General features: G+C 37.0%; 1 protein-coding gene and 1 long non-coding RNA gene across 7 annotated transcripts in view; one reads left to right on the top strand and one right to left on the bottom strand.

Annotated features, from left to right (window-relative positions):
- PDE5A (phosphodiesterase 5A) overlaps positions 1 to 19,520 on the bottom strand; it is a 130,851-nt gene that overhangs the window by 35,878 nt on the left and 75,453 nt on the right. For 4 of the 6 annotated variants that reach the window (XM_075200327.1, XM_075200329.1, XM_075200333.1 and 1 more), the window contains 6 exons: positions 18,069 to 18,206; positions 16,478 to 16,545; positions 9,699 to 9,807; positions 5,957 to 6,041; positions 5,331 to 5,506; positions 2,805 to 2,864 (listed from right to left, as the gene is read on the bottom strand). In XM_075200327.1, coding sequence (XP_075056428.1) covers positions 2,805 to 2,864; positions 5,331 to 5,506; positions 5,957 to 6,041; positions 9,699 to 9,807; positions 16,478 to 16,545; positions 18,069 to 18,206 — 636 coding nt within the window. The remainder of the gene's footprint in view (positions 1 to 2,804; positions 2,865 to 5,330; positions 5,507 to 5,956; positions 6,042 to 9,698; positions 9,808 to 16,477; positions 16,546 to 18,068; positions 18,207 to 19,520) is intronic. The other 2 variants (XM_075200328.1, XM_075200330.1) reach the window with 1 other exon arrangement.
- Positions 1,116 to 17,186, top strand: LOC142141900 (uncharacterized). The gene is made up of 3 exons (XR_012688926.1): positions 1,116 to 1,429; positions 15,460 to 15,567; positions 16,660 to 17,186. It is a non-coding gene; the product is annotated as an uncharacterized LOC142141900 (long non-coding RNA).

Raw genomic sequence — 19,520 nt, 5'->3', positions numbered from 1 at the left:
TAGGTGCTGCAGTGTGGAACTCACACTGCCATTCCATTTAACAACGTGAGTCATTCTATTGGCCAACTTCAATTTCAAATCACTGAAAGAACATATAGGTTGCGGGGCATGATGAGGCAGGTTGACTGTATTCATCATCATCATCATCATCATCATCATCATTTCTTTATATAGCGCCAGCAGATTACTAGTGCCTTATATTTGGGAACTAACAGTAATAAAACAACACTGGGTAATACATATAGACAGAGCGGTAAGAGGACCCTGCTCGCAAGCTTACAATCTATGGAACTGTACTGCACACCTCAAAGCGGGAAGGTTTTTGGAAACAGAGCACTGGAACCTGAAATTCCCTTACAGTCCTGATGTATTTAATACCTAAAGGAAGCAGCATTTTAGGTTAAAAATGCAAAGGCTTAATTAAGATGTTTGTCCAAATGACTTTTTAGTAGTATTTTTACTGGCTGACATTTGGATTTCTGAAATGGAGCAGAAGTCTTCGAAATGTTATGTAAAGCATCAGCATGGACAATACATAGCATGAAAGGGGGAGTGCTCCAATGTACGCACCTGGGGAACAATTTGTACATATAATATGTGCAGCGCTTACACATAGTTCCTAAATTATTTACATTGTTAATACATGCCTTGACAGCATGCATTTTAGTTGCAGGTATAATTTCTAAATATAGCAGCAAATTTTATTGACAACTGTGTTTTTAAAAGAAATTTGAAGTATTAAATTTAAGACTACAATTAAATGTACAGTTTAAAGGGTATATTCTAGAGAATAATCTGCAACAAATGTGCACATTTAAAAATACTAGAATGAATGGCATGAATAATGACAAATAAGACTACTTTTAAAACCAAAATTCTGATTTCTGGCCATTTGTACCATAAACTTTATGCTGCTTGGAACTGTTCTAGTGATATCTGAATATACTTCATTCTATGTTTTGCAAATCAATTAGAGGAAAAAAAACACAAACCACATTTATAAATATGGTTTATTCTCCCTGGAGGTAAACAAACATTGTTGTTATAGCCATTTTGTATGCCAAATAATAGGTTTCTATAAAAATATGTTTTCTCTATTTTTTGTCAATACAGAGACACATTTAATATTATCAGTGTTCTGATATACAAAGGAACAACATGCTCAATTCTCCCATAAAAAGACTGTTTGCAGTTAGCTTGGAACAAAATCTATTCTTGGTATGGTGACAGGCGTGTCTGATCACTCCTAGCTCAGACAGAATGCACATAATATTTCCTTTACAGCTGTGAATGACGTGTTAGTACTTTGAATTCCTCAGCCATGAAAGTCCTCAGGCATTGCCTTTACAGTAACTCCCTGACAACAATCATTGAATGTGCTGCGACTGACATCAGACTAGATGCTACCTAACGAGGCAATTCCCATCATGTAAGTAACTGTAAATCCTATATTGTGACTTCTGCATGGTTTATGCTTTCCTAGAAGGAATGAAATCATTATTTTTACCCCAGGATTTTTCAACAGTGCCAACTGTTATTTAAAACATCACTGTTCAAATAACCCATAATGCTGTGAACACTATATAAATTCACTTGTACATTGAGGTAAAAGCGCAAACATTACAAAAAATTTGCTAAAGCACCTATGAGAAGAAGCATTTACACATTAATTTCAAGTAAATTTAACACAGATATAATTATTCAAAACAATAAATATATCTGCTGTTATTATATGTCAAATATTATTTCATTGATTTATAAATTTGGCACATTGTTACACTGTGTAGACCTTTACCAATCAACCAAGGGGCCTATTTACTAAGAAGTGGAGATAGGGCTGATTTTCTATCTCCGCTTATCATGGTGATAAAAAATCTCCCATCACCGCAATTATGTATGAAAATGATCTGAGTGATATTCAGCTCCCCATGAAACTGTCAGTGGTAAGAGTACTCTGTTCTGGTGACCTGGCTTTGCCCATTCCCACATGTGCTGTGGACTTGGATTTGGGATTCCAGATCCACTAGTAAAAAAAATCAAATAAAAATGCAAACGTTACAAAGAGTATATATATATATATATATATATATATATATATATATATATATATATATATATAATATATACTCTTTGTAACGTTTACATTTTTATTGGCCTGCTTCGCTAGCAGGCGCGGGCTGGCAAATGTCAGCCCGGGGGGGGGGGGGCACAGGCGGCCGCATCACATGACATGCGATGCGGCTGCGTCATTGATGACGCGCCCGCATCGCGTGTCATGTGATGCGGCCGCCTGTGCGCTGACGCACTTATCTGGCTGTTTGTTTTCACACAAGATTTCCATTGGATGGCCACATATATTACAATATAAGAATAGGTAATATCCTCCATTACCCTTTCATAATGTGTTGGGCATTGTTATTGGACATTTGCACTTTAATCCATATGGGATTTTTATATTTACTCCGGAGTAATTTGTTTACATTGTGATCAATTGTAATAAATTGTGTATTTTTATTTCATTTTTATTTCTTTTTGATTATATATGTTTTACATATTGATTGATATGATATCAATCAACACACATTCAGGTGAAGCTTTTCCCAGCACTGTAATATTTCTGCATTTTATTCATCTTTCCGGGGTGTTCACACCACCCTTCTACAGCTGCGGGCGACATTTCTCTTTCTGGTGTGTTGGTTTTTTTTCATCGCCAGGTTTTTTTCTGAGTGTATATTCATTAAAAGAGATGTCAGTAATATGTTGTTATAAAGAAGTATTTGTAAGAGAAATAAAATTGCTTTTACCGCTGTTACCTGCAGCTCCATGGTTTCCTCTTCAGCAGCAGATGCATGATATGAAAGGATCTGTTATTAAAAAAAAGAAGATTATATACTTTTGAATGAGCGGAAAGCAAACATCTGGTAAAAATAAATGTTCTTGCTGAAGGAAAATCAGAAACTACAGCGTGAACTGTCTCACATTGTTATGCCTCACAAATGTTATGCCAATTAGCACCATTATCCCCAGTATCGCAGAACACACAACTCCAATAGCCACACTAGTATTAAAAATGTCGCTCACTATTCCGATCAAGGAGGGAATTCAATTGACAGCGTTATGCTTGAGAATAACGCGGCCAACGCACCATTACTGTTACTACAGTCATTTAAACGTGTATTTCTGATCGCGGCTCACGAGCAAAAATCAGCGCTGAAAATTACTGTACTAACGGTAATGATGCACACTATTACTGTAGTAACGGTAATAGTACGCGGGCCGCGTTATTCTGAAGGATAACGCTGTCAATTGAATTGCCCCAAAGTGTATTTTGAAAACCTCTGTGATTAACACACTATGGATAAGAATGATTTTTGATTAACTTAGTACATTATGATTAATTTCATTCAATGTACAAAGTACCATAGTGTGGCTTGATCACACTTTAGTCTAGGCCATAGTTACCAACTTTTTACTCTTTCCCTCTGAGAGGTGAAGTGTGAGGAAGGAGGTAGGTGGGACGCTGTGAATCGCGTCTTATTGGCTCTACCCCCAACATGCAGGGCCAAAATGACACAATTCACCGGAAAGTGCGTCATGGAGTCTCCCATCCTGTCCACTTCACAAGGAAGTAGACAGAATGCGGGAGAATGGCCTGCTTTCCTGGGAGTCCGGGAGACCTACCCAGAATTCAGGAGTCTCCTGGACATTTCGGGAGAGTGGGAAAGTATGGTCTAGGCATGTTGACATAAATACATCTAACTTAGTATATATAACAGATTAAAAAATTATTATTTCTAATAAGCCCATTAGTAGCTGAAATTCTATAGAAAAAGAAAAACACAGATAAATCAGAATGTTTTATCAGAAACATGGAGACCATTAATGATTCATCTGTCTATGTGGAAACAAACTTTCCCTTTTCTGCAAAATACAGTCCAGCAACTTGGAGGTAAATAATGACTTGAGATTTACTGCCAGGTTTCTAGTTCATTTGGCACCATTCTAATCCCTTGCTGGTTCCATGGTCTCCCTTCATTTATCATACATGGGCACCAACTCACAGTTTTATGACTGCAAATACACAAATATCTGTCTAGATCAAAGCTTGTTTACAGACAAGCAAATATCCACAAACTTAGTTTCCTCGGACCAACTAAAACACAAAGGGAGAAGTCAAATGAGAATGGCATATCAAAGAGACCTCTAATGACAAGCTATAAAAAAGTTTGGAGAAATCAAAACATTAAATAAAGATTAAGATACAAAAATTAAGAAATAATATATTATTTTACTTATTATTGTTATTATTATTATTATTATTATTATTTCTTCCAATGAAGCCACCTTTCTTGAAAAAAACTGATACCTTATAAGTTTTATGTTTCTTTCCTATTAATAACATTGACGCGAAGTCTCATTTTTACTGCCTTGGCCAGTAAAATACCGAGCAGTTAGCACCCTTCCTATCGCTGTAAAAGATTTAGCAACATATAAATATGGGGCCTGATTCATTAAGTATCTTAACTTAAGAAACTTCTTATTTAAGTCTCCTGGACAAAACCATGTTGGGGTGCAAATTAGTATTCTGTTTTGCACATAAGTTAAATACTGACTGTTTTTTCATGTAGCACACAAATATCAACTTTAAATTTCAGTGTACAAATAAGCTATCAAGTATTTGTGTGCTATATGAAAAAACAGTCATTATTTAACTTATGTGAAAAAACAGAATACTAATTTGCACCCCTTGCATTGTAACATGGTTTTGTCCAGGAGACTTAAATAAGAAGTTTCTTAAGTTAAGATCCTTAATGAAGCAGGCCCATGAAATGTAAAAACTTTATTAAAAAACCTAAATACATATTTATGTACATGTTAACTTTTTTTAATGTAAATAATATGCAAATGTACTGGTTTTTAGACATGTCCTTCAACTTCATCAACACTAAACATGGTGTAATAAAAGCTATACATTAAGAAATAACAGAGTTAATTTTATAAATGCGAGCTTATTTATTTACTGCAATCTGTGTGATAGGTTGGAATCTACTCCATCATTAAACATCTCCCCGTGGTGACTCCTGCCTATCTAATTAAGAAATGATTTGTTTATAAGTTTAATATCAGGCATTTAGTTTTTGAGGCAAACAACAGATGGGCGTCTGGAATATTTACTAACGGCCAACTTTCCACTAAATGCAGCAGAAGAAGTGTAAATCCTCAAGGAGGGTATTTGAACGCTTGTGTATGACAATAATTATTTAATGCTTGAACAAGATGTTAGAAGTGCAGTCAGCTGCCAAGAAACAATCCCTTTATTGTGGACTCACCTCTAATGTCACCATCTGTTTGGCCATCGCTCTCTCCACAACTTCATACATCTGGGTGTTCTGGATCCCCAAGCCACAGAAAATTGCAAAGGCTTCAAGAAATTGCTCATCGTTTCTGTTGAAGGCCTTGATTTTGCCAGAGTTTTCCTCCACCTTGTTTACAAGCTGGCAAACTCCTATGATAAATATATCACTAGAAACATTATTATATCCAAAAAAGTTGCACTTGGATATATAAAAAAAAGAAATAAACTTTAATTATTATGTATTAGTTACTTTGTACTTTAAAATGTGTCAATGACAATGAATGCTGTATGTAGGGATGTAATGGGGGAAAGGAACAAGAGAAAGCATAGCCCCGGCCTAGGGCAGAAGCTTTGGTGTAAGCAGTACCTTCTGGCCACCATAATACACAGGAGGTCAGGCAGTGAGACTTACTCATAATATACAGACCGCAAAATGTGGCCGAACCAATAGAAGACAGCCTATTACAATGCCCCTCTAGTTCTAAGCCCCCCAGTGCAATTTCTAATGATGGCTACAAGAGAAGAAAGCTTGTCAGAAATAAAGATTCAGGTGTAATAACAGCTATTCTAAATTCAAAGATGGAGACATGAGACAAGTACCTATCACTTTATTCTTCTTCCCATTCTTAATCGGCGTGCAGAGCAGACTCTGAATGTGCTTGGAGTTATTGTCTTCAATTTCACTCTGTCAACAAAATTCATGTAATTTTATAGGTTGTATTTTCTACTACTCTTTACACACACGCACATACACATACACACACACACACACACACACACACACACACACGCACACGCACAACACACACACACACACACACACACACACACACAGTACACAGACACACACACAGTTCACACATATACATAACTTTCTGGCAATGAAACATGTGACAAGACCAATAGTAATCTACTTATCTAGATTAATACAGAATGTATAACAGTGTCAAGCTGGAAAGTACAGTTATGCCATCTCACTAAGAAAAAGAAGCAGCATTCAACGTAAAATAGAACAAACAACAAAAAAGCTGACAGTAAAACGGTGACGACAGGACTTTTTGAATAAGAAAACAATTGCTTTGATTGAGCCAAATCATAGCACTTTGTATCTATTGAATACTGAGCAACTTGTTGTGCACTTTCGGTGCTTTGAAGTTTTCGGGAGCCTATACCAGCCATATCACACAGTGAGCTCCACAAGCTGAAGGACTAAATTCCTCCCGTTTACCTCAGCAGAGTTTCCATTCAGCTCTATTGATGGGGACTGTGTGTTGGTTGAGTATTCTTGTGCTCCCTGCTGCTCCCAAGATTAAGTAACAAGGGGGAGAGCACATCAGAAAAGGAAGTTTTTGCCCAAAACTGGGCAACTCCTTTAAAAACATCTACATGATGCTCTTTAACAGTTACATGTTAAACGATGAGGAAAATCAGTTTAACAGTAAATATCTGTATTGCTAAAGAAATGACAATGATTATAACTATTGAAGAACATGTCAATAAATAACAAATGTAAACATAAGAGCTGTTGTCTGTATTATGGTTATGTTCTTGGAAGTCTTGGATCATTTTTTCTTTTCATCTTGGGTTGTGTAGGCAAATTAATAAGTTGTAAGGGGGACTTGGTTTATAAAATGGAGGAAGGGTGTAGGTGGTGGGAGGTAACAGGGGAGGAGAAAAAAGGATGGAGGCATTAAGGGGAGTGGGAGAAAGTAAGTGCCAGTCAGGGGGCTGTCTGCTGGGTAACTCTGCTGATGAGGAACCTGGTGTTGGTGCTGAGTGATAATTGTACCATGAGTCCCATACTTTGTGGAATGACTTTATTGCATTGTTTGTAGGCTAGTTATATATTCCATGTTGGTAATAAACCAAAAGCGGTATATTGCCTCTTGTTGAGTGGTTCCAATGATGTGCAATCAGATGCCTACATAATGTTCTTACGTGAACATTCTATAAAGACATTTTTAGCACACTTGAATATCCATCGTTTTACTGAGCATAATTTGTGTTGTACTTGTCCAAAATGTGTTAGTATACACATAAATAGGGCTAGATAGTGGTAGAAATATGTGCAACATTGCACCAAAGAACACTGTGCAATTTGATAGTGTGTTTCGCTTTTTAAATAATGGGAGGCTCCTGGGAGATTGCAGACAGTGACTGCTAACTTGACAAAGGAAATTTCCATCCGGTCCTGGTAGGGTGTCTGGGGGTTGTAAATATTTGTTCAGCTTGCATAACTCACTGAAACGGATGCTCCCAGCCAGACCAAATGTTTTAATATTAGCAGCATGGAAAATTGTTGTACATTGATACAACTAAATCTGACCATCAATGTTTCATTTGTAAGGCTGCTTGGATTTAAACAGGGACGCTCTGCTATGGATTAGTTGTGTACAAGAAGTACTTTCCCTGGGAAGGTAGTAATAACTATTATTTGTGCACATGTAGAACAGTACAATCATTGTACAGTAAGTCAAACTACCAGCACACACAGACCTTAACTGACTCCCACCACTAGCAGATTCTTCTCTGGAATTCTTTTTTTCATAAATTAAATGCAAGTCACACAAAGACAATAGAACAAGAGTGAAATAAAAATAACCCCATTTGTTTCAATAAAGACATATACATTTAAGGCCTCATTTATAGCTGAAGCATTTTGTGCCCAAAATGTACGGATAAAAAAAAGGATCTTAGTGTATATATTGGGTCACATATATTTCAAGATTTATAAACACAAAACACAGCAGTATTTTTGTGTCAGGAATATTTCAGGCTTAAGAAATGTGTCTATTTCCCCCCACGTCATTGTAAAGATGTGGCTTGACAGAGCTACATTGGTGAAAGTCACATTACCCTATGTGCATACAATATAATGTAAATTAAGTGTCATATACACAAGAGAGTCATGATGGTGTTATTAATAAATGTAAGAGTGGCATTTTCCATATAAACTGTAATGAAATGCAAACACCCTCTCATCTATTGTTTGTCACTTTAGAAATGTAATGGGGATCGTGTACCTGCAGCAGTCCAAATGGAAATGACTAATAAGTAACTCGCTATAAAATAGCCACAATGCTAATGGTATTAGCTGGATGGGTTAACAGCCAATCAGAAGCAGCTAGATAATGCTGCTGGTTTAATTATCATCATCACATATCTGTACACCAGGATTCCACTACCTGATATACCTCCTAAGAAACATAATCAGAGGTATGTCCAAGACTCATTAGGTCATTTCCTATTCCACATCTCCAGACATAAGGGACTGCAAGTCTAGGATGTGCACAAATCTTGGTAAGGACACATTTTGCTATACATGAGCAATACAGAAGTGTTATATTTAAGCCACAGAAATTGACGTACATCCAACTCTAAATGAGGCCTTTACTGAAAGTAAAGCTTCCCTTTGTTCAACTTATGTTGGCCACACATACTACTATCTTCACATACCTGCCAACTTCTCTTCGTTGGCTTCAGGGAGATCCCGGGGGAGGTGGGCGTGTGGGGCAAGGACTTGACGAATCACATCATTTTGGCCCTTCCCCCTAAACAGTTGTCACAATTTTGGGCAATTGCAGCAGGGGCTAATATGACGCGACCGGGAGGTTGCCCTGCTCTTCCGGGAGCCCGGGAGGTCTCCCAGAAATGCGGGAGTCTCCTGGACAATCCGGGAGAGTAGGCAACTATGCGTTAAAGAAAAGCAGCTAATGAATCTCTAGAGACTAAAGTGTCTTTTACATTTCTGTCTTCATTACTGAAGTCATGTTGTCTTATCTTTGATTAAATCTTGGTCTCCATGAAAATGGCCACCTCCATAGGCATCAATACATGGACATAGGACACAATTTCTGAACTGTGTCATCATGCCACAGATGGTGAAGCCAACCACGTCTTGTACTGGCTCAGCATCAGGGAGAATGCCAGACTCTTCAGGGAGTGAGGGAGATCCCCCCTATTTCAAGGAGTCTCCCTGACATTCAGGGAGAGTTGGCAAGTATGCTATATCATCTTTCAGCTGTACTAACAGACCCCAGTGATACCAAGTGTAACAATGTCAGCCACATTAGGACAAAAAAAAAACATGTCAAACTTGTGACCTAGTAAACTATTTATTTAATACATTATCCATGTTTAAAGAGTATTTGATTATGAGAACCTCTCACTGTGTTTAATCTCTATTTCTTTGGACACACCTTTTCTTCAGTTGAATTACCTAAAACATATTCTCTGATAATTGCTCATGCAGACACGTTTACCATGTGATATCACCCTGTCTATGTAATAACTGTATTTAAAATATTGCAAGGAGTGATGATTTTACATATTATGTACTTACTGTCCATGAAAATCGTTTGTCCTTAGAAACATTGGGAATGTTGAGTGGCTCCATGGTGTTTGTTACAAACTGGGCATACATGTAATTAATTTTGTTTACATCATAGTCTCTGTTTTAGAAAGAAAATAAGACAATTAAAACAAACAGATAAAAACAAACAATAGTCTACATGTAAAATGGAAACTGCTGGTATTTTGGTTGAAATTTGCATAACACTGTAATTAAATGCTAAATAAATCCTGAAACTAAACCTTTCTTGTTTTACAAGGCAGGGGCAGAAACACTGACTTCTGCTCTGACTGAATTCAGTTCCCAGAATCCTCAGCAAGTCACATCCGCAAGAGTTAACATGCCGTATTTTGAAAGCTATTACAAGAACACATTTCTAAATAATTTACATGGGCATGATAGATATGTAAAACATAATATTGCATTTGGTGATTAGTGGGGTCATTTCACACTACCAACTTGATTTGTGTTTCATATTGAAATTTCTATATTATTAGGAATAATGAATCCACTAGTTAAAAATAATATTCCCTTGTTCAGAGCCTAGCACACCCCTTTCTCACCCATATTCTGAGCCTGGCGTTTTTAAGGGTGGGGTCCCAGTTCAACCACAACCTCTGGGTTAACAGTCTGCTATGCCTGTGATCCTTTGCCAAATTAAATTAAAACATTTAAAATGTTTAGCAACTTGTTTATCTATACAGAAATAAAAAAAAATGCATTGCCCATTGGCAGGGATTATATGAAAGCCCCCTGTGATAGTATGAGTGTCTTCACGGACCATTCTGGTGTCACATCGCTAAGGCTGGGAACACACTACAGACTTTTCAGACGATTAGCGTGCCAATCACACAATAACTGTTTGGCACCGATATTGCAATAGTGTGCACATTGCAACGATGAGCTATTGTCATTCCAAAGCTTATCATATAGTATCATTAGATTTTCAAACCGGACTAAAAATCTCTTTCAAAGATAGAACAATGTCATTCCAATTCTACAGTGTGTATGCACTCATGATCAGGATCTCCATAGGGCTTACAGAGTCATGGGGGTATAGTTACTAATCTGTGGGTTTGAAAAAGTGGTGATGTTGCCTATAGAAACCAATCAAATTCTAGCTGTTATTTTGTAGAATGTACTAAACAAATGATAACTACAATCTGATTGGTTGCTTAACTTTGCACTACAGCCTTCTCAAACAACCCCATTTAGAGTTCTCTCCTTCATAGGCTGATCAAATGATCCTGATCCCCAAAGAGGCTAATCATTTAGCCCAGCATGTTCCTTTCACTCTTCCCCTTCTTCTCCAACCCCATTTGCACCATTATAACCCTTACCCACCCAACGTTATACAAATTGTTAACTCTATGTTTACTACAGCTTAGAACAGTGTTGGCTAACCTGTGACACTCCAGGTGTTGTGAAACTACAAGTCCCAGCATGTTTTGTCAATATATAGCAGCTCATTGCTGGAAGATTATGCTGGGACTTGTAGTTTCACAACACCTGAAGTGTCACAGGTTAGCCAACACTAGCTTAGAAGATGCATATTCCTCATGTTCTTTCCTGTAATAAAAAAGGTATTTTAAAAGGAAAAAAAAAAAGAACCTCAGATATGTGCAGAGGACACTCAAGTAAGAACTGTAATGCCCTACATAACGTCAGCATCTGTACTCTCTCGGCCTGTGCTTATCTTGCAGTTTTAACAAAACCTCCACTGAATTGTCCTAGAAAGCATTTCTTTATAGCTAATCATTGAAGGCAATTATATAGTGTCAGCAAAAACTCTATGTGCGTAATCAGTCAGCCTTGCTGGAGCTGACAGAAAGTCACCCTTGGCAGTAATGCTATGATTTGAATAAATCGAATTATTGATAAATACTGTAGCTAACACGGCACATCCCATATTGTTAGTAGTCTGATTTTTAGAAATAGAACCACACAAAATGTTGTTTCTCACAGAGGAACCATACAACAAGCACTGCATCTCAAGAATATGATGTGTATTTTTATTTAACTAAAATGTAATATATTACATTGTATACCTGCACTGTTGTACTTACTGGGTAATGTATGTATGTAGCATCTGGGATGCCAGTAAAATTGCAAAGAATTGGTCTTGGTAATAGAATTATGTAAAGTAAATTTATTACGTCATCACTGTATAGTATTCATTACAAATCAGTGACTTTCATACATTTGGACTATAGTGTTAAATAAACATGCACTAACATTAAGGTGGAAATACTAAACTTCTTGATTTTTCAATATGCAGAGGATCTAACCTCAACCCTAATTATTTGGAAATGTACAAAAGCCAAAGCTTGTAAGAGTGACTTAGAAATGACCAGGTAGAAGATATACTGCACATGGACAGCAGTTTGGCGAATTCATAAACAGTGGCCTGTAAAGTCTTTGCAAGCACAATGGACATGCTATGCTTTTATTTTAACTTTTTATCCTTTTGTAGATTGCCATTTGTACAGTAGCCTAGGGCCTGATTCATTAAGGAAAGTAAAGCAAAAGAGTAGTAACTTTGCACCTGGGCAAAACCATGTCGTAATGGAGCTGAAGGTAAATTTAAAACGTGTGTACAAATTTATAGTTGGGATAAGGCATGTCCACGATCAACTTTAAATTTCAGTGTAAACATAAAGCTACCAAGTATTTGTGTACTACATGAAAAAAACATCCAGTATTTTCCTTACATGCAAAATAATACAATAATTTGCACCCCTTGCATTGTAACATGGTTTGTCCAGGAGAAAATGTACTCCTTTTTTTGTCTTACTTTCCTTAATAAATCAGGCCCTAGGTGTTTGTAAAAGAGAAGAGACAAAACAATTCAAATTAAAAAAAGCTACAATGGTCATCCAGTGTAAGATGAAGCAATGTATTTTATCTGTGCTGTCTGTATAGGAAATGTAAATTCTGGGTCCTGCTGTCCTTAAAATTTGAAGGGCCATAAAAAGCTTTATTTTTTTTAAAGTGAGCAGCAGGTGTCACTGTTGCAAAAATAAGATGCACAAACAAATACTCTATGTCATCTAGAAAGTCACACACTGCTTGAGGTTATAGGTCACAGACAATCATCAAGCTTTCCAAGATCATATTTCTAGCTCAAATAGCAGTTACACTATGTTTCCTAATCTAGTAACAAACACAATTTAAGTGAAAATAATCCTAAACAGCTGCCGACAATTGTAATTACTGAAAACTAAGTTACATTCTTCTGTAACAAATTTGTTAAATAAAATTAACTCCACCACTAGAACATTAATTATGGGGAGGGGGGAAGGGGGCACAGTGGTAGCATCTGGTCCCAAGTTTGTAGTCTCTACTTCTACAAAGACTCTAGTGAATGCTAATGTATCAAATTATCAGTAATTCAGCTCTGGTAGCATAGGCTGGGCTTCAAGTGTTCAAAATGGAGCACTAAACTTATACATACTTACCCAAATTGTGTCACCATGGGGGGGCCTTGATGATGCAAATAGTGTCATTAAGTCCATCTTCCACCAATGCCCAGAAGGTTGCCTACTCTTCCGGGAGTCCGGGAGAACCCCCTGAAATATGGGGACCTCCTGGAAACTCTGGGAGAGTGGGCAAGTATGAACTTATAGAGCAGGGAAAGTCACTATATATGTAAAAGACTGTATATGACTGAGCGTTACTGTGTACTACTGAGCTTAATAACCTACTTTTTGTTTTTCATGAAAGAAAACCACAAGGAACATATGGTAGGTTTTGGAATTATTGATCCCTATTCTGTTTACAGAGGCAGCAAAAGAAAATAGGGCACAGACCAAGTTGTAACTGGAAAGTGGAGCTAATCATTTGACATTCAGCAGGAATGCTTGTTTAAATAATTAAAAAAAAACACTACAAAAGATGTCTTTAATGAGAGATGAAGAAAAAAATAATAATGGTATGTGAGTGAGTTCTCTGTACAGCACTGCGGAATTAGTGGCGCTATATAAATAAATGATGATGATGATGATAAAGCCCAAATTAGCAAGCATATTGCACTACTTAACAAATACAACAGTATTAACCTACGGTTTTGTTATAGAAACATGTCATGATAAAATAAGCTTTCTACTTTCCAGGTATCTTCATATAGCCCACTGCTTTAAAAAGATATAAATATAGATAATACTGAAAATTAGTTATAGTAAGTATATTTATATCAGACTCAATTAATCCAATACTCTGGATTTAAGTAACTGGATCTAATGGCAATGTTGCTGTCTTTGGTTGACTGTTACATACAGCAGGGCATTACTAGAAATGACTGAATCCCATTAGCCTCTCAAGATCTGGACTAAAAATCACACCCACCAAACCGAATTCTGTTCCTGCTCCAGTCCAAGACACTAAGAAATACTGCAAAAAGCGTATGACATAGGTTCTCATTTAGAGTTAGGGGTAAGTCTAGCTAGAAGGTGCAAACTTTTCTCCAGGACAAACTATTTTGCGATCCAAGGGTGCAAATGCATATTTTCCAGGCAGGTGAAAATACTGTCTGATTTTGCATAAATATTTAAATCCCCTAGTGCAACATGGCTTTTGTCAAGGTGCAAATTTGCACATTCTACCTAGATTTACTCCGAACTCTAAATCAGATCCACAGTTTACAATCATAAACAAGACTCTCAAACACAGATATAGGATCACTTATGTGGAAAGTAACTGTCAACAAAGTTCTGAAAACCAAGAGCAATGTAGAGAAAGACATAGGCCATTTAAATGTAATGTAATTTAGTATAAATTAAAACTAACCATGATTATAATTGGATTACCCAAAATTGCAAGCACTCTGGAATATAGATCCAAATCCTTTAAATGTACATTATTGTATATGTATATTAAATATGTATATTATTTACTATAGGCAGCTGCCTAGGGAGCCAGGCTCTAGGGAGGGGGGCAGCACTGTGGCTGGGTACCCACACTAGCAATATCTCTGAATGAGACATTGTTATTTAGGCGGGCCAGAGCATCGCCCGTCTGTCCGCTATTTCCCAATGCCACTGTCCTTAGGTGTAAAGAAAAGAGGTGCTGTCACAAGAAAGAACCGCCTCTCTGCATCTCTCTGGTGCCTGGATCCTGGCAGCGTTCTGACGTCATGACGCTGTCGGTGGGAAGAAGCCGAGAGTTCAGAAATCCCCACAAGTTACATACTATTACTTTAAAGCAACTTCATATTTGAGCAACCATTTATTTTTTCAGTATTTACCCATTATTTGGCTCTACACTGTTGGAGTGCCAAATAGTGGACAAATACTAATAGATTTACAGTCTATTAGTATAATTATTTTACATCTGCAGAATACATTAACACATAAACACAATGACATACATGCAACATTAAGCTGATAATTTATTAAATTCTTGTGAGTAAGAGGGCATGTAAGAAAACAGCTGTTTGGCAGGGGGGCATGTTTGAGAGAAGCCGATGGGCGCGGGGGGGGGGGAGGATATTATGAGACAAACAAAAGCTGGTGGACAAATGTAAAACAAATGTGACTTGGGCACCTAGGTCAGGGCTGAATATAAAAGAAAAGGTGGCATGTGTGAGACCATCTGATGAGTACAGATGGCATGTGTAAGAGTAGCTGGAGGGCAGGGGGGGCATGTGTGAGAAAGATGGTGGGCAGCAGAAGACATGTTAGTATGTAACAGGTGAGTGATCTCAAGATTTTTTTTGCTTTGTTCTGAAATCTAAAATTGGAGCTTCCTTCTGTAGATATCCTGCGTTTGTACCAGGGCAGCAGTGAAGCCTGGACAACATTCTACGTCAGACATCTGGACATCAGTGCATCTGGACTGCAACCTTACCAGCAAGCCAAGAGAGGTATGAGTTATTATTATAAATTACACATGTAAATGTAAGTGTGTGAGGGGTGAAGAAGTGGGAATTGGGGGGAGGAGAGGCAGAAAGCTGAAGCTTTGCCTTAGGCACAGAGAAACCTTACCCTGGCCCTGCCTAAAACTGCCGTGGTGAGAGAAAAAATCACAATGCTTATTTCACTCAGATCTTCATAAAGGGCCAAAATGCTGCTTTTTCTATTAAAAACATTTTGAAATATTGTTAATAAACAACATCCTTTTGTATTCCCTCTATTGTGGAGTTTTTGTACCCATGCCAAGAAAAGACTGCTGAAACGGGAGTGTCTTCTCATATATGTGTTTGTACAATGTGGTCACAGTTTTTAGTTCATTACACTTGTGTAATATTTTCATGGTGGAGCACAATATAGTCATTCTTTTTGTTAAAATGGGTTTTGTGACCACCCGGTAGTGTAGTTCTCCTCCCTATCCAATTATCCATCTTGTGTAGGTGGTTCCCTAAGTGTTCAACTGCTATTGCTTGGTATGTACTTATCTTTAAAATCTCTGTACAGATAACACTTAACCCAAATAAAAGCATAGCAATGATTATGTTTCTAGCATTGCAATGCATGTACAATTGTATGTTCAGTGTTCAGTGTAGGACTGGCCAGAAGAGAAGTCTTTGGTGTGAGTTGGTCAGTTTACAATGTATTGCAATATGTGGAACTAACATTCCCAGTTTTTAATACAGACTAAAGCTTTAATACAAAGTACAGCTTGAACAGCATTGATAGTTGCTTTGGCAAGTGTAGAGGATCTTTTTGTATACACACAAACACATACACACACACACACACACACACACACACACACACACACACACACACACACACACTGTCTTTCATTGTGCACTGAGAGGTTTGCTTTGTTACCTTTTTATGGCATCTGCAGAATCTTCTAATTCATCAGACTCCATATGAAAAACACTGGAAAAAGTTTCCTGTAAAAATAGATATTCTAAATTATACCACATAATTGCTCGTTACACCATTGTGCAGCATAATACTATATGTAGCCAAACTCGAGTGACCGTTTTATTCTTTTACTCTTGTAGATACCGGCCATTCTAGTTCTCTATACCAGGAAAAGAAAATATGTTTATGGTCTTGCTAAACCTCATATATCTCTATTTTTACCACTCTGGAGTAATTAGACATCTGTGTGTCTGAGGTAGAATATGTTCAGATGTTTCCACATTGGACAGTAGCCAATCGTCTGGGGCATTCTTCTACACAGCCTAATTTACAATGACCTTGGTCAGTGAAAAAGACTAGACATGGAAAAGTCCTTGGAACTAATGGCCTCAGACTGTATTAACCTGCACCAGCATTTCTTCAAAGACATTGTTCATATCCTTGAATTCCTCAGACTGTGTAAACCAGCACCAGCATTTCTTCAAAGACATTGTTCATGCCCTTGCATTCCTCAGACTGTGTAAACCTGCACCAGTATTTCTTCAGATATATCTGTTTTGCAATAAAAGACTGCAATACTACTGCATAATTCCTGCATTACACTGTAGTTAATTACTCATCCCTGCATTAACTTTGAGCTTGTGCTTTTCCTATCTGCTCTTGATACTGCAATAAACTCCATAACGTTTGTTTACTACAACATAACGTCATTATTCATGTGAGTTCCTAACATGTGGGACCATTGCAGAAGATGTGACCACTAATTCTTCAATTTAAGAGAACATGAATTAAATTGTCCTAAATTATTAGAACAATAGAAGACCCTCCAGGTTCAAACCAGGTTCTCCTCAATTAAAACGTCTAAATGTACAGTACCCTTCTGATAAGTGTAGAACACTGGGAACTGTAAGAAGGACTCAAACAATACAACAACTCTCAAGATTCCTTCTAAGGACTGTATGCACCAGAAGTCATTGAAAAAATATACTGCTGTCAGGAATTTAATCACACAGGACACTATGCTAAATGTATCCAAATATTGTTGCAATGAGGTAGATTTGCTTAAATCCTGAAGCTCCTGGAAGCCAGTTGAAAGGCTTTACACACAGTAGATAGATGCAACAATACCACAAAAACAAAAATATTCTCAAAAATAAACAAAATATATAGCATTCGTGTTAAAGTAAATTAAACGTGAACCCGGCAAGTGAAATGATTAAATCTTTGATCGTTTATAGTCAGAAGGAAGATAAACACTATCAAAAAAAACATTTGTTAACAATGTTAGATATATGATGGGTTTGTGATATCCAAATGTGATTTGTTGCGTAAAATGATGTAAAAGTTTTGCAACTTATTTTGTAAAAAATGCATCATTTTAGTTATGCTAAGTGTATTTCTCATCATATGATTTTGAGTATAATGACTTTTGAAGAAATAACTGTTACATTTGGCCAAAATGAACCTATTTCCACGGACGCCAGATATCGTAGTTTCTCAAATACAAAATGTACAAATTTGTTTTGTGCTACCATCGCTTTTTACTCACTGGGCCGTCCTCATCCACTATGAAGATGGTGCATTTCTGAGCCTGCATGAAGGACAGAATTGTGGCAGCAATCTTCTTTAAGATAACCTCCAATGACTGCTGCTCTTCGAAGATCAAGGTAGCAAGATCAAGGAGTACCTATGGGACAATTTCAAAAAGAAGAAGATAGAAGCCATCTTTATTACATTATACATTTTCACTGATCCCTTCACAATTTTCAGTGTTTGTTATAAGTGAAAGCCTAAGGTATACTACGAAATAGCTTTACAAAATGATAAACATAATGACTCTGTCCAGGGCATTTGAACATCTCTGCACACTATTTAGGAATCTGATGTTTCATGATGCAGTAATATATCATCATCATTTATTTATATAGCGCCAACATATTCCGTAGCGCTTTACAATTGGGGACAAACATAGTAAACTAATAAACAAACTGGGTAAAACAGACAAAGAGGTGAGAATATATGCCTTAGCATTAAAATTAAGATGGGACGTTTGCATACATGCAAAAATGCATCCATATACTGGCGTTTATACGGCTGTAGGTTGCGTTGGTGTAACATTAAATCCAAACATGCTCCCATCATCATCACAAACTCAAAAAATTGCATAAGATCTATGGAACGCCTCCTAAGTAAAACATTGAATTCAATTCTAGTGGCAAGGTTAACTTTAATCTCATGAACTTATAAATCAATGCCCATGACACTTGTCTACCAGTGCAAGTGGGCACCTGTATATGACATACTCAGAATAAAATATGGATGTATGTTGTGCACATGGGCAGTGTGACAAATCATACAGTGGCAGTGGTACAGATGGACTTTCATCTAACTCCAAATTACGCACATAGCCTGTGTCATAACAGTGGAGATTGTAAAAGGTAAAGGTTATTTACTAACCTCAAACTATGCGGAAGACCCATTTCTCTGACTGAAGGTGCATGCACACTTTCCACTTTGCAAAGAGATCTTGCGCAAAACCTCTGTGTGGGTTTGTAAACTGAGATGGGAAGGTGCATGTAAAACACCACTTCAAGAGTACTGCCTGCTGTCAATTCAGGACCACCTACATTATTAATTTGAACTGCCAATTTTTATCCTAAAAATGCTCATTCAAACCTCTGTCAGGGGAGTAAGGCAACATTAAATAATAATAGATTTATAGATTTTAAGTGCTAAAGTCATGGTTAATCTATTTATTTTTGGTTTTGCACTGAGCCAAAATAACTGTATTATTTGTGTTTGTAGAAGTTGGATACAAGAGGGGAATACTTCCAGTTCTATAAAGATATACATTTTTGGATTTTTTTTTTTATCATATTCACTACATTTGTTTTAACCACCCACAACAAAATTTATGATGAGCTTTCTTTTAATAGTGCTGCTAACTTTCTGCAGTCTTGGAAATAGTTGTTATAATACAGTGAGTATAATTTGTAGTAGA

The sequence above is a fragment of the Mixophyes fleayi genome, chromosome 1 (genome assembly GCF_038048845.1).
Source record: "Mixophyes fleayi isolate aMixFle1 chromosome 1, aMixFle1.hap1, whole genome shotgun sequence".
In the NCBI taxonomy this organism is placed as follows: Eukaryota; Metazoa; Chordata; class Amphibia; order Anura; family Limnodynastidae; genus Mixophyes; species Mixophyes fleayi.
This window is presented reverse-complemented; position numbering and strand designations above follow the sequence as displayed.